General features: G+C 36.8%; 1 protein-coding gene across 1 annotated transcript in view; it reads left to right on the forward strand.

The window, feature by feature from the left end:
- LOC129252848 (neuroligin-4, X-linked) overlaps positions 1–19,797 on the forward strand; it is a 112,788-nt gene that overhangs the window by 61,184 nt on the left and 31,807 nt on the right. The window contains exons 6-7 of the mRNA XM_054890985.1: positions 1,887–2,099; positions 18,393–18,531. Coding sequence (XP_054746960.1) covers positions 1,887–2,099; positions 18,393–18,531 — 352 coding nt within the window. The remainder of the gene's footprint in view (positions 1–1,886; positions 2,100–18,392; positions 18,532–19,797) is intronic.

Below are 19,797 nucleotides of genomic sequence, written 5' to 3' on the forward strand. Positions count from 1 at the left end.
TACGGAGGCAACGATTGACAAATACTTGTAAGCGTTGCAAGTCTATGGCTGAAAGATTCCAAGTTTCGTAGCCGTAAAATAGGGTGGACTTGACATTAGAGTTGAATATTTTAATTTTGTTGTTATCACAGGGGACTTCCAAGCATGTTTAAGAGAGCATAAAGTCTGTTTCGCTTTACTTATGCGAATGGTCATATCTTTCTTTGAACCTCCGGTTGAAGATATAGTGCAATTCAAGCAGCAAATGGTGCACAGACCGAGTTTAAACGCATTACCAAGGTTTTACCTATATTTATTTCGAGGCCAACTTTCGCTGATATTTCTTTTACTAGCGTTAGTCCGAAATATCAGTAAAACTGTGTGTCCTAAGGTATATGTCGTCGGCATAATCGAGACCTTCGTGACCGTCCATTCAGTCCCCATATTATGCCATTCGTTTCGTGCGTTGCTTTGCTCATAACAGAGCCCAGCACAATGCTAAACAGGTGTGGTGACAACACACAGTCCTGTCGAATGCCGGTCGCGATGTTTACTGGATCGCTCAGCTCTTTTTTATGCCGCACACGGCAACTTGGTTTGGTGTACAGTGCTTATATCAGCTTAATAAGCGTAGCTGAAGCCTCTTTTAAGGCCAATGTACTCCTGATTGCTTCGTGGTGGATCATATCGAATGCTTTTTGAAATTCGACGAAGAATTGATAGAGAGAAGTTCGTCACTCTACTGATTGCTCCACTGTAACACGAATACCACGACCTGGTGGACGCATGATCGGCCTCGTCGGAAACCCGCCTACTCAGCCCTGAGTTTTGATTGAAGAGCCGTCGATAAACGTATATTAATAATTTGTTCACCGTATTCAGCAATATAGTTCCGCCCCAGTTTTTGCACTCCGAAAGGTCGCCTTTTTTTGATAAGTTTGTTATAGCACCCTTTCATAACTCATTAGTAAGTTGGCCTATTGTCCAGAAGTCTTCGATTACTGGTATGATTATGCGTGCGCTGATTTGTGGTTTTTCAAGGTTTTTATTGTGTTTATAATTTCAAGCTCAATTTGACAGCTGTTTTTAAATGAACTAATTATGGTGTGCAATGAACAGTCTGAGGTTTCTTTGTTGTGGTTCACATATATATTATACATAATATATTTCTTTAAAGAATTAACAAAAAAATTTGTCATGAAAAGTACTGCGAATATTGCAAAAATGTAAGTATTGAGGTGAATTGAATATTGAAGTAATTATATGAGCAGATATGTATGTATACTAAGGTATAGTATACGCACGGTTTGAGCAACGCAGCTCACAATAATTATCAAATTTTTTAAGCTTAAAGCAACTCATTTCAATTTCCGGTGATATGACATTAACTGATGGTCTAGGTTACGAGCGAAAAAAACGCTCAGTGTCAAAATAGCATTTGATTCGAAAAGATGACTGTATTTGAATCACCCTATATTTATATATTTGCTTATTACCCGGCAATCCTTTCTTACGACGCTTTTTATATCCAACGACCATGAATGTCCCTTCACCTGAGTGAATGTATGTACATATATGCGTGTATGTTCGTTATTACTCATCTACCTATGGACTTGTATGTTTGCATGTATGTATGTTTGTATGTATATATGTATGTATGTATATACTACCCGTTATTCTGTGTCACCATTTTTCCTTTTACAGCTCTTCCTTTTATGTTCACTTAACACTTGAAAATGCATTTAAGGTGGATCTGAACTCATTTTTTATACAAACACATGTATGTTTGTATGAGTATGTTTATGTTTGTGATTGTATATTATTTTTCGAACTCATTCTTACCTCAATCAATTTTAATTCATTTTGTATGCTTTACTCTTCCATGTTTTTGCATTGCAAACACGCAGATATGACCTGTTGGCCGGTGTCACACGTGCCGAAGCATTTTTCTCCTTCAATTCCGGCGATGTACAGTATGGCATTGAGGCGGATCGTCGTTCGAAAATACTAAAAGCCTATGTACGAAATACATACACGTATCATCTCAACGAAATATTCGCGACGATTGTTAATGAGTACACGGATTGGGAGCGACCCGTACAGCATCCAATTAATATACGGTAAGCATTTTAAATAAATACAGAAAAACAGGCACAAAGACAATAATACGAAAATACGCTCATACGTACAATGACACGTAGACGAGCGCAGGTGAACAGATATGGCAGAGTTATTGTTGTGTAAGTTATAAAGCCGCGTTAAATTTCATTAATATTATGTAATATTTCATATACATATAACAAATAGGTGAGTATGTACACTTACAGACTGAGTAATAGAACCGCGTTATTTTTGCCTTTTTTGACTACTTCGCTTGATATTGAAATTTAAATTGGTCGAGCCAAGGAGCACCAAGAGATTTGGTGGCTCCTTAAACGCTCAGGCTAAAAAGCCCATTAAAGATCTGGAAAGAGCTACGTTGCTTTGTTTTTTATTTAATTTTCATACATTTTTATAAAAATATATCTATTCTAATAAGTAGAAGTTCCAGATTTTGTACAGGTTTCATAAAAATCCGCGAAGTTTTCAAACTTTTGAATAGGAATTAAAAAAAAGTAAGTACTCAGTTTTATAGCTCATTAAATTTTAATATAATAAAAAGCAAGTTTCAAGTGGCCAACATTTTCGTTGCTCTTTTAAGAATATTTTTCCCTGATGGGGTTGCGCATTTTCTATTTCTCATTTCGATATAACGAATGGACGAAATTTTTTACAAGTGTATATAAGCTAGATTAGATTATATTAGTTTAGATTTGCGGGGGTTGGAGAAGTAACAGCACTCAGTCAGAAAGACCATTGTGCTACACCCGAATAGATTACAGTGGAAGGAATAGAGAGGTAGGATGGAAACACTATGGATGGTAAGACTAAAAAATTAGTTTGAGGTTACTCTTCCGCGGCTGTTTTGGATGCTTTGATGAATCTTAAAAGATCCGGTATTTGACCTCAGAAGACAGTTGGATAGTAACAGGACTTCCATATTGTGTTTTCTAGAGAAAAGTACCAGGATACGTTTTATAGGATTAGCAGAAAGCCCATACAATTCGTCCCAATGCCCAATCTAGTTTAGAGCTAACTTCTCTTCCTCTTCTAGCGACCGTCCTGAGATTAGACGCACACATCATTCCCATGAGCTTAAATATGTCTAAATTCCAAATTCGGCCGCCGTAGCCGAATGGGTTGGTGCGTGACTACCATTCGGAATTCACAGAGAGAAAGTTGGTTCGAATCTCGGTGAAAGCAAAATTAATAAAAACATTTTTCTAATAGCGGTCGCCCCTCGGCAGGCAATGGCAAACCTCCGAGTGTATTTCTGCCATGAAAAAGCTCCTCATAAAAATGTTTTTTTTTTTCTTTTTTATGGAGGTGGCACAAGCCGAAGTGATGGACTTGCCTTCGAAAATGTAAGTGCTTGCCGAAAAGTGTAAGACTTGCCTTCGGCTCACTCACTAAAAACCCACCACACCTCTGTTTCCCTCCCGCGGGACAACCGTTAAATAGTACTTCACGGGAGGGAGAGTGGCCTATTGCCTCTTCATGAAGATCTGCGCTGTTGCTCAGCGCGACGTAGTTTGGAGATGACTATTTTTGCCATATTACATACAGCGAACCAATGTTCTTCTGACTCTGTCATAATATGCACTAGCCGTAATTGGCTTCCCGACCCTTTCGAACGCAAATCGCGGACAGACAAACAACACATGTTCAGCGTCTTTTGCAGTTGGTGCACAAGTACGCGTCGTCTTCGTGTTTAAACCAATATACATAAGTAGGATTTAAAACGCCCATGTATTGTCCGTATTTGGGTCATTATGGGAATCAAAACGGTACGACCAGCGCAAGTTTAGGGACGAACTATTTACATTTTTCCTACCATGAACGCAAGCTACGCCCTCTTGCTCCCTTGCGAATTGTCACCAGTCCTGATGTAGCTTTGTTTTTGTAAATTTTAGCATACTCTTTTGCCATTAAATTGATTGGGAGTAGTCCTGCTACAACCATACTGACGTCTTCTGATACCACTCTGTGGAACCGTCCATGATATGCCACCGAAATTTTTGTCTGCCCACGACTTCAAAGCAACGTCCAGGATACTTTTCCCATAATATTTCGCAGTTGCCTTGATGCCATACTCGATGAAAACGATTGAAGAGCGCCTATATGCGGTTACAGGGGCCAAAACCATTACCTGCGGCGGGTGCTGTCACCTGCTGGCCAATCGATTACTCAAATTCTCATATGAACGGTCGTTCAAATAAACCCCATCGTTTTGGGAATTTGCGAATTGCTAAATTTGAAAAATTTCCTCCTTAGAAAACAATGTTCGGAACACGCAAATTTACCGCTTTCGGCCAAGCGAAGCAACTTCTTTGCTTCCTCAAGTGTGACTTGGTGCGGCTTTGGTGTGAGATCTTGCGCCTTTTGGATCTGGAAAGGCTTGACTTTGAGATAATTTTTCAGTATGCGATGGATGCTACGGTCAGATATTTTCAGTTCTATCGCCATTTGATTGGCACTTCGTCGGGTTTTTCACTTTTTTAACCATTTCACGTGGCGTTGCATCCTTTTGATGACCACCTCCACGACGTTTCACGATGCTACCAGTATCATTTTAACGAGTAATGGTACGATAAAGAAAAATTTTATTTACTTAATGCTGCTCGAGCTCACGAACAATCGCTGGTTGTGATTATCCAACCAAATATAATGCAATTACACTATTGCGTTTGAAATCCATTACTCTTTTTCCATTTTCGCGTTTACTCTCGACAAAATGGTTCCGCGCGGAAGACAGCTGATGCCCATGCATGGCTAAAATGGTTATATCTGCTTAAGTATTCGGAATTTCGAAAAATCGTTTGGGAACGATATTTTTGAATATTTAATCTACATAAATGAGCGGGAGGGCCTTAATTATCTCCCCGAAGTCCGTGCACTGACTTTAGTAAAAACAAATTCTACAAATTCCGCATGCTTTTGACTAATACTGCATACCATAATTGCATTTAAGGACCAGATAAGTACTTACGCCAAATTTGGCAGCTGTAGCTATGCCATGAAGGCCGCTCTGCGCTGTCAAAATTCGAGCGCACCTATTAAAACCCTCTATAAATATGTACATAATTTTGTGAAAAGAAAGATGGTTTAAAGACTTTATAGCCATATATATAAAAAGAGCTGGAATTCTTGCTTGCATAAAACTGCGCTTTATATATGTAAAACGTAATTCGGAAAAATTCAGAAGGATGTATATCATTTATATGCTTTAATCTATTTTCTCGTATTTTTATGTACACATAACCATATTTTTTGAATATAAAATAGCAAAAAATTCCTACTAAGAGAAGCTTCACGGTTATTTTATTCGCTTGTGCATTTTTATTGAATCACTCAATCATAATTTGATGAGTTTTAAGCTACCTCCTTTGTGGGCCTTCAGGACTGAAAATGTGCAATATACTCGTAAATATTATACTATACATACAGTGGTGGCCAAGTCATATGCAGACAACTCATTTTGCAATTTCAATTTTCAGTCATCAAAGAAGACTCCAGCAGAAAGTGATATGTTGAAAATGTGTTTTAAAGGCGTAATCAAAGCAGAAGAACTTTTAATTAGAAGAAACGATATACCGTCAAAATCGGTATTAGGTGGATGGTTAAAGCTGATCAGTTAGATTTAATTTCCCAAAATTGATGGAAGGATCTAAAAATAGACAAAGTCAAAATCAGTATACCGTGAAATAAAATTCGAAGGAAACCATTTAGATAATTTAATTTTGCTTGTATTATCACTGAAAATATTTTGTAATTGGGCAAAATATATAAAATCATTAGATTTGGAGGTGTTTATTTAAGAATAATAACGCAGTTAATAAATTTTATAAAGCCCATAGACAAGTTAGGAATATAGCTCCGGAAAAGATCATTGGTGATTTGCCAGATAAAATCCAAAAAATAAAAACATTTTTACAAAATATAGTATGCAGTAATTAATAATTTCATTGAAGCAAAGGAACATGCAATCAACATTCTACAAAATTTAAATAAAAAAATATGTAGGTATCGCATTAGATTTAGCCACCACTGTATGTATACTCCCGAAAGCATTTCACGTTAAATGGAATATTTGCATCTATCATTTATTCGTTGGTTAAAGCATCAAACAGTTTCTTTAGACATTGAAAAACGTTGACTTCGCATTTTATTTTTACGTTCGGTAACAAAAATAAATCATTAGATGGGAAATCAAGGGCGTAAAGCAGAAAATCCACTCGAGTGCTCAAAAACTATCTTACATAAGTCGGTAGGTAAGAGCTCGCATTGTCTTGGTCAAGGTTCGTCTTCGTCGGTTAGTTGTCCTTGATTTTCCGAAAACTTTTGGCAAACAAATGTTTGTGTTTTTAAGTTTTTTAGTGGTACAATTGTGATACGACCAGATTTTCCGAAAAAACAGGTGACCATTGGCTTTGAGGTGCTACATCCGTGAACAACTTTTGTTAGCCCAGGATCATCTGGAAACACCCATACTACCAATTGCTGTTTTGCTTCCGCTCAAATGCGTAGATCCAAGCTATATTAGTTGTTAATATATTATATCATAGATGTGCTTTGAGCCACCGCAGCTAAATTTCTTCAACATTTTTCTTAAAATAATCCGCTTTTTTAGCAGTTATAGGTGTATTTTGGAGGTGTTGAATTTCGATGGCTGAAACAGAGCTTTAATGTCAAGAAATTTTTATTTTTATGCTTGATGTTGTTCCAAAAAATGGAAGAATCTGCCCAAGGGCAACCGCTCTTAGAAAAAACGTGTTCTACATTTAGTGTTTTATGCACGGAGATACGAACCTACGCACTTCCGAATGGGAGCCACGCACCAACCCATTCGACGGCCGAATAAAAAGTTAGTTCTAAAGACTAATACAGATGTTTTAGCAAAAAGATAAAATAATAATCTTCATGAATAAGAAGAAAATATAATGAAACATCACAAATCAATTATTTATAAGCTTAACTAAGAAGTTTAATCAGAGATTTTTTATAGGAAGCAAAGTCAACTTCAAAAGATTTGTAGACAGTATTGAATTTCATCAAAAGCTGTCATGATTGGTGAATTTCTTGCATACAGAGATGGAGGTAGATTCGCTTCAGAAAAGAGGGGCAATCCACAACCTCCTGAACGATACTCTAAAAATTTCAAATTGATAAGAAGGCATTTAGAATAGCATAAGAGTATGGTGTCATGGAAACAAAGGGAACGTAGGGAGTACCTACACCGATTCCAGCTGGCTGACAGCATTTTTTGTCCCAGTTTCTTGAATACAGTTGAGGGCGCAGAACACGTGACCTTTCACTGCAAACGTTTTAGTCAAGAACAAGCAGTGCTAGAGAAGGCATTCGAATATCCGCCGTCTCGCATAGTATTTGTCCTGGATATAGGCTCGGTCATCGCTAAAAGGGGGCGCCGTAAAAACGTTAGCAGCTACGGTTGTGATGAGGCTCGACCACATAACAGTGAGAGAGAAGGCCGAAAACTACAGCAGCAATTGAATCAGCTTGGCAGTAGAGATGAACTGTTTTAGGTAGACCGATCACATATACAGCTGCAAGGACTGGAAACTGGAAGTTGGACGTAAACGCGTCGCCACCTTGAAAAATTCTTGAATGTGGAATTGGAAAATGTTAGAGTGTTAATGAGAGCATGAGGCATGTGCATAACACTGCTGGTGTGATGGCACATTTGCTAATGCTTTTGACATTTTGCTTTCAACTTCTTTACACATAGAGAATAACCATTGAACACTTTTTGAATAAGTTCAACTCGAGTTATATGATAAGCATGATGAGGTCTCCAGATGAAAGATTCATAGTCCGTTTTAGAACGTTAATGTTTAATTTTTCAGAACGGCGAGATGTCGCTGTTGAAGGTTGTTTAGCAACATTTTGGAACACATCAGCAACATTGTCAACAGAACGTCCAGTTTTTGGTCTACCAGTTTATCTGCCATATTCTTCCCTAGACAGAACCAGTTTTTTGAAATTTTTCCACCCCCCCTTGAATTGTTAACCCATTTGGATGATTATTTCCAACAAAAAATTATGAATTTTTTGATATGCTGTCTTAAGGTCGACTATTTTCATTATAGGTTTCACTAATTTTAACGCGTTGTTCTATCGTGTAAAATTGCACATCTGTCTATTAGACAAATGTCAAAGATCACATAAAAAGAGGTATCGTCAAGTAATTGTTCATTACTAAGATCCAGCCGCTACTTGAAAAACTCTTTATTAGAGGCAGGTCTTAAAATTTGTTTTGCTCAGACAGTGGTCTGGTCCGGAAAATACGTATTAAAATTTAATTGAAACCCTTAAAAATTGTATTTAATTTAAAAACAGTAAAGCAACAACGCAAATAGTTTGAACTGAAAATTATTGGCTCTTTAATAATTTTCAATGATTTATGTGGAAAAAAAAATTTAACAAATTTGTTTCAATTATTTGCAACTCACGTTGCAAGGTTTTCCTTTTGTTATTGAAGTTTATAGACAATCTAACTTTCATTATTGATATCAGAAATTTATCCAATCACTTTATGCAAATAAAATAGTTCGCCAAAAAACTTGCATCAAAATTCAAATTGAAATACTCCTAACCAATTTGTCACTTTAAAGTCATTATTGAATGAAAAACATCAAATAACACTGGAATAAATTCGTTTAATTTAATGCAATTTTCCCAGCTCTGCTAAACGATTTTGATTTTGATTTGCTGTGCGATATGCAAAAATGTTTCACGTCGAGCAAACAAATAAGCAGAAATGTAATGGCATGCGTATAATAAATCCGTTTGATTAACGCATTAGATCAGTATAAAATAAATTTTTTGAAAACAGACTATTGTGCATGTCAAACAACAATTGAATTACGCATTGCACTTCAGTTTATTCAATAAAAATTTATTTACAAAATATCACACAAATATGCGCATATATGCATGCGATTGTATGTATGTATGTACGTGTGCATGCATAGCGAATTGCGGATATTATTTTTGTGGAGCTCATAAATTATATGTCCATAATTATAATGCGTAATGAGTGCATACATATGCAAATGTATGTGAGTATGTGATATGATGATTTTTGTGAAATCAAAGATTTATTTCGCTTATCCAATGCCATATATCAACTATTTTAAAAATAAAAATTTTACTAGTTTACTAAAACAAATAAATAAATAAAGATTATACTTGCAGACTTCACTCTTATAACTCATTTAAAAGGATTGAAATAATTTATGAATTCTGCTGTATTCAGGGCGAATGTACAGAGGTGAAGTGACTAATATTTCAGATTCATATAAAAAAAATAGAGGTTTTTACAAAAAGCATTTATATGGAAAAAGAAGGACTACTTTAAAAACACAAATAATGCAGACTGCAAAAAAAAATTTAGCACCTCAACAGTTTGGCAAGATTTGATTATTTATTTTTTTTTTTTATAAATCAAATAATTTTTTTTTATATAAATATTTTCAATTCTATTAGGTGCGCAATTTGATGAAAATACAACTTTATTCTGAAAAAATGGTTACAAGTGAATCATTGAAAATAATGCCCATAGCCGGCTATTACTTTTTCCCATCCTTCTGGTAGATCTCGTATACCGTCGCGGTAAACTTTTGAACCTATTCACGGATCAAGCCATTTTTTGATGTCTTCATATGAATGGAGCTACTGGTTAGCTAGAACATGTGCCATATGGCGGATGGGGTGGGATTTCCCATTTCAGTATTTCCAGGTAGGTTTGAACATGTTTGGCAACGTGAGGCCGAGCATTGTCAAGCTGTAGAATCACTTTTTCATGCCTCGCCGCGTATTGCAGCCGCTTATCGCACAGTGCTCAGCTCAATCCCATCAATACTCGATAGTCGATATCGATCGCTAGTGATAGTTTCGTTTGGTTTTAACAGTTCATAATAAATAACAATAACTTGGTCTCACCAAATACATAGCATAACCTTCGCAGTGTGAATATTCGGCCGAGGCGACGACATAGAAGCATGACCGGGCAGTCCCCATGACTTTGGATTGTTTTTCTTTGGATTGCTGTAATGAATCCATTTTTCATCACCCGTCACAATGCGCTGAAGAAAACCCTCACTTTTTTGCCGCTGAAGCAGTTGTTAACAGGTGAAAAAACGACGTTCCTCCTATCATGTGGTTTTAACTCATAAAGAACCCAAGTCCCCTGTTTCTGAATCATTCCCAAATCATGCAATCGCTTAGAAATGGATTGGCGGATAACTCCTAATACTGAAGCAAGCTCTTTTTGTGTTCGAGACAGATCCTCATTGAGCAATGCCTCCAATTCAGCGTCTTCGAAGGTTTCTGGCCTTCCTTCACGCGGACGGTCGTCAACATTAAAATCACCGTCTTTGAAGCGAGAGAACCAATCTCGGCACGTTGTTTCACTTAAAGCAGCATCTCTATAAACTTTTTGTAGCTCTCGATGCGCTTCAGCAGCCGTTTTTTTCGAATTAAAGAGGAAAATCAACACTTCCCGCAAATGACGATTATTCGGCACAAAATCAGACATTTTCACAAAACCAAAAGTATTTGATACCAAAACAGAATCACTAATGTGTCGAAACAGTTTGTTTACCATATGTCTAAGCTTGGTTTATGACATTTAAGTTATGTTAGAATCGACTAGCACACATTGCTGCACGGCAGCATCTATTGGCAAGCAGCGGGAACTTAGTTACGCACCCAATAAAAACAATATTAGGCCAAGTTTGAAATCTTTGTAGGTAAGGTTGGAGTGGAATGGTTTCCCAAAGAGAGGGCACACGTGGACGAAAATTAAAAATTTGCCATTTGTAATACGATTGTAAAGGAGATAAGAAGACCAAAATAATAAATATAGAAATTGGGTACGCATTCTTAAAGCCCAATAAATTAATTAATAATAAATAATATATTATTATATATAATATTATAAATAATTAATATAATTTTTTTATTATAACAAAAGGCAAGCTCGAAGTGGCTCAAAGTCCTCTTTGGCCTCCCTAAAATTTTGTTCATTTGTTATACAGTGTGTTTTTTTAGAGGTTAGGTTTTTAAGTTGGCACTACTTTTTTCGTAGATGGTCTTTTTGACAGCTGTCACTTGATTTATGCGCAGTTTGGTTTGCCATTTCATAATGAATAGACTTACACCTGAACAACGTTTGCAAATCGTGCAAATTTATTACGAAAATAATGGTTCGGTTCGCGCGACGCATCGCGCGCTGCGTCCAATATTCGGTCGACATAATCGTCCATCAGAGTCACCAATTCGATTAACCATGGATCGGTTTCGCACCACGTTTGCTCTAGTGGATAATACGCATCCTCAGAGACGTCGTACAGTGCACACCGAATACGCTATTGCTGCTTTGGAGCAGAGTATCGAAGAAGACCCGAATGAGTCCATCCGCCATCGTGCGCAGCAATTGGAGATGTGCCCATCCACTTTATGGAAGATTTTGCGGAAGGATCTTGGTTTGCGGGCTTACAAAATCCAACTCGTGCAAGAATTGAAGCCGAACGACCATCAAGCGCGTCGCACGTTCGGTGAATGGGCCCAAAACGAGATGGCCACCGATCCCGATTTTCACAAGAAAATTTTGTTCAGCGATGAAGCTCACTTTTGGTTGAATGAGTATGTCAATAAGCAAAATTGTTGCATTCAGAGTGAACATAATCCACAAGCCATTGCTGAGACGCCGTTACATCCTCAAAAAGTCACTGTTTGGTGTGCTCTATGGGCAGAGAGAATCATTGGTCCATATTTCTTTAAAAATGAAGCCGGCCATAATGTTACAGTCAATGGAGAGCGCTATAGAACCATGATTAATGACTTTTTCGTGCCTAAATTGGACGATGTTGATGTGGCCGACCTTTGGTTCCAACAAGACGGCGCATGCCATACATGCCATACAGCCAACGCAACAATCGATTTATTGAAGGAAACTTTTGGTGAGCGCATTATCTCGCGCCGTGGACCTATGGCGTGGCCTCCAAGATCGTGCGATATAATACCGCTGGACTATTTCTTGTGGGGCTATGTGAAGTCGCTTGTCTACGCAGATAAGCCCGAGACGATTGACGTCTTGGAAGAGAATATTCGGCGCGTTATTGCTGACATACGGCCCCAATTGCTGCAAAAAGTGGTCGAAAATTGGGCCTCTCGGCTGGAATTTATTCGAGCCAGCCGCGGCGGCCACTTGCCCGAAATCATTTTTAAAACATAATGGCAAACCCTTATCTTTATAATAAAGCTAAATTCTTGGCCATAACATTAAATTATATACGTTTTATTTCATCTTGAAAACCTAACCTCTATAAAGAACACCCTTTATGTACATATGTATAAAAATGCGCAACGCCATGAAAGAAAAAAATTATCACAAATCAACGAGATATTCTAGCATCTTCAAAAAAAAATTGTCAGAAATGCGATTTTTGGGCAACTTAAAACATAAACTTTATTATTTAAAATTTTTTTTTTTTCGTTTACTTTTTTGCCAGTTGCAATTCACGGCGCCGAGTTCCCTATCGATGGTTCTATGCCAAGTGTTGTCTGAAGCACCAGGTGGTATAAAACCTCGGGGACTCCAACTTATTGCTGGCCTTACGATATTACGATATGGTTCACGGGTTTGCGGAGTGTGTGACCAATCCAGCGTCACTTACGGCTAACGATCTCGATCTAAATCTTCGTTTCTTATTTTGCCCGTTCATCTTATATCGAGTATTTTTTACAAACATTAATAATAAATACAAGGTGAAGTCCAACATAAACAAGGCTGGCGTCATAAAAATGTTTTTGATGGCGCCATCTTTTTAGTGAGTTAGTGCGTTATATCCCTGGCTGACTTCCAAAAACTCCATCGAAATTGTTCCTAAATTTATCAAAAATGAACCGAAATCATGGTTGAATTTCATGGAATCGGATTTGAATATCATCAAATCATCGATTTATCGCATTTTAACTCATCATTTGGGCTTACGAAACGTCTGCGCGGTTCATTCAACAAATGAGTCAGAATTCAACATTCGAAAGACCTCATTAAAGAGGGAGAAAAGACGAGTGCTTCCTTTACAACTGGAAACATAGTGTTTCCAACACGAACCTGAAACTAAGCCTGAAAGTGCCGAATGGAAGGTGCCAGACGAGCCACCACCCAAAAAATTGGGTTTCGAAAAGTCAAAAACCAAGTCGATGCTCATTTATTTTTACGATTCCAAGGAATAGTCCACAAAGAGTTCAAACCTTCACTGCAGTTTTCTATCATTTCACTTTGAAGCGTTTGGTGCATCGCATTCGTCGAATTTGCCCTGAATACCGCGAAGGTGGCAACTGGCGCTTATTGCCTGGTATTGCAGCATCTCATCGATCCACTCTTGTGACTGATTTTTTTGACTAGAAATCGCATTTTATCCATTAATCACTCACCGTATTTGCCTGATATAGCTCCCTCTGACTTTTACCTATTCGGAAAATTGCATTCGGCTATAAAATGAAAACGATTTGCTTCCGTAAAGGCCATCCAAAAGACTTCTTCCGACATCCTGAAGGACATTCCGGTAAATGACCTGAAACACTCTTGCGAATAGCTTTTAGATCGCGCAAAACAGTATATCGGGGCCAGGGGAGAATATTTTGAATAAATAAACTCCAATTTATCAGAGCGAAAGTTCATGTCGCTTCTATTTTTTTTTAATTTTTTTTTTTTTAAAGGTTGATAATTTGATAATTTGTGATATGTTTAATTTTTCTGAATTTTGTATAAAATTTGTAACTATTATTTATAAGATTTTTATAACATTTACAATAACCGGTATTTTTAGAAAAAATTTACCAAAAAAATTTAGCACTAAAAATATTGCGTTTACCATATCGTGAAAAATTAAGGTGACTCAATTATGTGAGCACAAATCTATCTGCGTTATTTGCGTGAAGTCAGCAATTTTATAAAAATATTTATTTTATGTGAAATATTCTGCTGAAAACTCTTAATTTTCGTTGAAAATTTTAATAGGGGCATATCAAAAGCACAAATTCTGTTTTATAATAATTTTTTGCCCACATACTTACATCGAAATGTACATGAAAGCATATTCAATTAAATTTAATCGCTGACATGCATACTGCATATGTATGCATGTGGAAAAATATAATTATAAATTCACATAAAACGTATTAAATGTGAATGAATACATTGCGTAAAATCGATTTCGAAAAGTACAGTAAAGTACTTTTTTCCGGAGCGAAATTTGCATAATTTAATTTCACACGAATTTTCTACTATGCAAAGCTGAAAATCAAGTCAATTTATATGCAAATGTGTTTCTGTTTGGTTTATGTGTAACCTTGGATGTTTTTTTTCCTCCTAACTAAAGATTAGTTTCGGTCTTTGTTTTACCACTAGAAAAGCTGGGAAATGTACATACTTTAAAATACGAATAGGGCTCATTTGATCCAATTACTTGTTTATGGTTTTTGGTAACAAAAATGTGTTACTCATTTGAGCTTCAAAATGGAATTGAGCCTCTAGAACTATGTTATATTAGTTCTCGACTTTCAATAAGCATCAAAAAATGCTTCAAAGCCTTACAACATTTCTCTCTCTTTTCTGCAAAGTTTGGTTCAAATTAAGGATCTTGCCGTTATTTTTCGAGTAACTTTTCATTTAAAACATACAATTATTTATTTTTATTATGACATGCTCATAATTTACAGTAAAAAGATAACGGACTGTCTCCCAAGGCTCATATTGTGTACACTTGACAATTATCGTCGAACAACCGCGGTATTCACCGGATTTAGCCTCCTATGATTTTTCTTTTTCGCAAAACTTAAATTGTCACTCCGCGGACGCCGCTTTAAGCCAATAGAGGTCATTAAGGAGAATTGGCTGAAGGACCTGAAGAAGATCCCTTCAAACGCATTTAAAAAGTGCTTTGATGACTGGACTAATCGTTGATCTTGAACGGAGCCTATTTTGAAGGCAACGAAATAAATTTTAATGATTAAACAATTAATTTGCGCTTTATTGCACAAGTCCCGGTCCTTTTTTGACATAATGTACAAATATTGTATTCTTAGGTCAGCGACACCAGTCTGATGGCCTGCTATGGAAAATAAATACAGGGTCCGCCATATAACTTTACGGAATTAAAAATGCTATAAAAAAGAAACTACTCAATATTTTTCCAAACTGGTTTTTTATTTTGAAGTGCAATCCTTCCGGTTAATGATGGAACACAACTTCCAACCAATTGGACTTTGTACGGCGTCATACCAAAGTCTTTACGCAAAATTCGTCTCAATGATGACTCCGAAATGTCCAATTGTTGAGAACGACGGTGAACTGATGTTCCTGGTGATTCACGAACACTCTCGGCCACAGCAGCAATATTTTCGGGTGTACACACGGTTTTTGGTCGGTCACGCGTTGGTTTGTCAATAAGCAACCCAGTTTCTCTTACTTTTTTCGCAAAGTAACGCACATACGCTTCATTCGGTGTTTTTCTTCTTCCCAATGCCGTACGTAATTTTCGTACACATTCTGCAACATTACCATGATTTTCAAAGTAATGTCGCAATATTTCCCAGCGTTCTTTGAGCGTATACACAATCATTTTCATTCAGCGGAAGAATGAAACTAATTTTCTGTCAAATCAGATGACAGCTAAGTGTTACCATTCTTCAAATAATACCTAGTTAAAATCCGTAACGATAGATGGCGCGCCCTATACAACCAAACCAAGCTGAACAAGACACAAAGATCAGCGTATATCCTACCCACAGAAGCGCTGGTGCTACTGAAGCGCTTAATGTACATACTAACACTCCTATTATCATTAGACTTACACGTGAAAACAATCGCTAATCGTCATAAGAAGGTGGACAGCAAGGTCGTATGGTCACAGCAAGATCCTCCTATAGGGACCTTACTGACAAACCAAACTTTACAATCCCCGACGTTAACTTCAAAAAAGATTTTACTGTGGGAACTGGCCGCTATTCGGTGCCGCTCAAATTAAACAAACCAATTCGACTTCCTGACTATGCCAGCGTGTTCCAGGCAGAATTATTAGCAATCAGAGAAGCATGCAATTCATTAAAACATTACAAAGAAATTGGTGATATCTGTGTAGACAGTCAAGCAGCTGTCAAGACCTTAGATCCCAGCTCCATTTCATCCAAACTAGTCTTACAGTGTAAAGAGGAACTAGAATTGCTTAGACATTGGCTTGAAATTACTCTGATAGAGAACCCCGGTCATAGAAACATACTGGGTAATGAGATAGCGGATGAGCTGTCAAGAAAAGGTTAGACACGAGACTTAACAAAGGAGGTGGTAGTTTCCATTCGACACTATTGCTTCACAGTCTTATGCTTTAGCCGAAAGAAGGTGGAAGCAATTAACTACATGCATTACAACAAGAAAAAACATGGTAATTGCACAACTGAATAGGTTGATCTCGCCCAAACGTCTCAGGTATGGTATCTCCGCAACCATTACGGGTCACTAGAAGGTAGGGGATCACGCAGCCAGACTTAACCTTCCTTTCAATCTCATCTATAGAATCTGGCAGGAGGAGCGGATGAATGAAAGTCTTTTCACTACTTATGCGAATGTCCAGTTATAGAAATAACAGTAATTTGCTCTTACTTTTCTTACAGCAAATTGCAAAAATAACAGTTTTCTGTCATTTAAAGTTATTAACGCAAATAAATGTACTTTCTCCCCATTGTAGCTGATATTGTCAGTGTCGCACTACATTAACCTAATAATATCTTTCGGGCAACTTTATAGGAAATTTTTATCGGAAAAGTAGAGGAACGTGTACAGAATTACTTTACTCAGCACATTAAAAATATTACCTTGCACAATGGACCAATAGAGACGCTAGTCTGCTTTCTTCGATAAAGAAGTGATCTCCCACTCTTTTCTTTTAATAACAAAAGTAGTAATAAAAATTTGGTCACCGAATGGTTGGATACGTGACTACCATTCGGGAGTAGTAGGTTCGGATCTCCGTACATGAACATCAAATAATAGAAAAAGTTTTTTTTCTAATAGCGATCGGCATGCAATGGCAAACTTCCAAGTACATTTGTACCTTGAAAAAGAAACTCATAAAATAACCATTTGCTGTTCAGAGTCGGCTTAAAATCGTAGATCCCTTCATTTGTAGAGCAACATCAAAATGCACACCACAAATACGGGAGTAGCTCGGCCAAACACTTAACCGAAGTGTACGCGCTAATTATTTATTTTTTATTTGAATAATAATAATTACCTCACAGAAACCAACTTGACATCTTGATGAATAAAAATAGCACTCGTTATAAACGAGTTTTTTTATACTTTCAATATACAAATTTTTACTGATATATAAAATAAGCTTAATCAAAGAACAAAAAAGAAAAGAAAATAATGTGCTTAAGTGAAATCTCGCGAAAAGCTGGTTAATGCTTGGCAAGACCTGCTGGTAAGGTATTTTAAGTGCTGCTCAATAAAGCTGCAATTCCAATAAAAGAAATGCACTGCACCAACTCAAGTGCGAGTTGAGCACTTTTATTGCTTTTGCTGCTGCTATGGTACTGTAGAAAAGTGAAATTATTACGATGATGTAGCCGGCTTAATAGCAAATCTCACTTACTGCAAATTTTTATTCTATTTTATTTCGTGTTTTTTTTTTTTTCATTTCTATTATTTCAAGCTCGCATTTTTCCTATTACATGGCAGCATTTTTGCATTTTGGCCTTGGAGTTCAGTTGCGGTAATTGAAAAATTCAAATGCACTAGTTTTGCAGCATTGCTGGAAAATCATTTTGTGGTTTAAAGCTAAGCGCATTTCAAGCGCACTCAAATCCAGCAGCCGCATGATGTGGCAAGCAGCAGACATATCTGCGCGCGTTGTACTTCACTGCCCCGCTGGCGCTTAATGTAAATTGAAAATTTGCCACAGTTGCCCCACATTGCTTACATTATGACAAGCGTTCGTTTTTTTTTTTTTTTTTCTTATGCTCAAATACAACTCTGCATAGCATAATTTCATGCAAAACAGCTAGCATCTGTATTTCTAATTCACACACTAATACACTTGTAGGTTTATATTACATTTACACACACTATCACACTGGCACATCTTCATAATATTTGATAGTCATCATTACCACTATGAAACAACTGCATTTAACGTTAAGTCGTTGTGCGCTTAAGTATGTTTATCAGTGCTTGTGTTGGTTGTAAAAATTTTCATGCATTTCTTTTATTTACCTTTTTGCAGTGATGAAACCCTTGAGGCGCTTAGTGATGCTCAGGTCGTGGCACCGGCTGCTCAAACTGTCGACCTACACTCAGCGGATCATCGCAATTCATATTTGTACGTATTTGACTATCAGACAAGATATGGAGATTATCCGCAGGTAAGAATTATGTGAAATTGTTCTTTTGTTATTTTCTGCTTTATTACAAATTTATAAGTGCATATGCAAATTTGCTGCAAGGCTTTTATTATTGCGATATCATTTATAAGTAGTGCTGATGCGTTTGAGTAAAATGGTTTCTAACTTCTTAAGGACTTACGGGAAGTCAGAAAAAATGATAATTTTCAATAATTTTTCATTCCTAGTCAATTGCTTTATTTTACAAAAACAAAAACATGGCATTAATATATCATGTTTCGACTTGATTTTAGCAAAATTTCAAAAAAAATAAATAATTGTAAAGTTATCGCTGCTTGTGTGGAGCCCATTTCTCCAGAAGTCCCTTGTGGTGATCATCACAGGTCCTTGGAGACTCATCTCAAACCAATCGGACAAGAGAAATTAGTTTTACTAATAGATAATCTTGCGCCTGATCGAAGCTGTTTTTTTTTTCAAAATTATCAATTTGGTGGCCTCCCAAATATTTTTCAAATTTCATATAAACCAAATATACTTTTTCGGAAAGGGGATAAAAAATAAAAATGCACGTGTATCGGCGATTTTCATGTACACGTCACAATTTTTTTTTTTGTATTATATAACTTTAAACGAGCAATTCTTGTATGCATATCTGTATAGCCACACGATCTCAGGATTAGTTTAACGGATTTGAATGAAATTGGGCACACAGATAGTGTATCACATTTCTAGACTTTTCACCCAGGTGTTGCCACCTGTTCGGAATTAAAAAAAAAATTGCATGAGATATGCCGATGTGGGTATCAAAAGAAAGGTATTTCACTCCGCTTTACAATAGAGATATAAAACCCCGAATTTTTTTATTAATTTTATTATATTAAAATTAAAAATTGTTACATTAAAAATTTTAATACTTTTAAAGAAACTTAGGCCTTTTATTTTTGCGTTTGTAAGCATTTGTGTCAGTATCGCGACAAATAGACCAACAGTATTCGCCAACCATATGTGTAATGTCTTGTCCTTTAAAGCGCTTTTCAATAGCCGCAATGTCCTGATGGAACCTTTCGCCATGTTCATCGCTACAAGCCGCTGAACGTTCTTCTGGTGAGTACAGAACCGATTCTACATTAGCGTAGCGAATTTTGTTGTGGCGAAAGTATTGGTACCCTTTAGTCTGAGTAAAAGTTACGCAAAAGTAGCACAGTTCACTGCTGTGCTCCGTACATGGTAGCCAAATTGTTGGTACAGAGTACTTTATTGTTGACCTTCCATCAGTAAACTTGCATA

This window comes from Anastrepha obliqua, chromosome 1 (assembly GCF_027943255.1).
Source record: "Anastrepha obliqua isolate idAnaObli1 chromosome 1, idAnaObli1_1.0, whole genome shotgun sequence".
NCBI lineage: Eukaryota > Metazoa > Arthropoda > Insecta > Diptera > Tephritidae > Anastrepha > Anastrepha obliqua.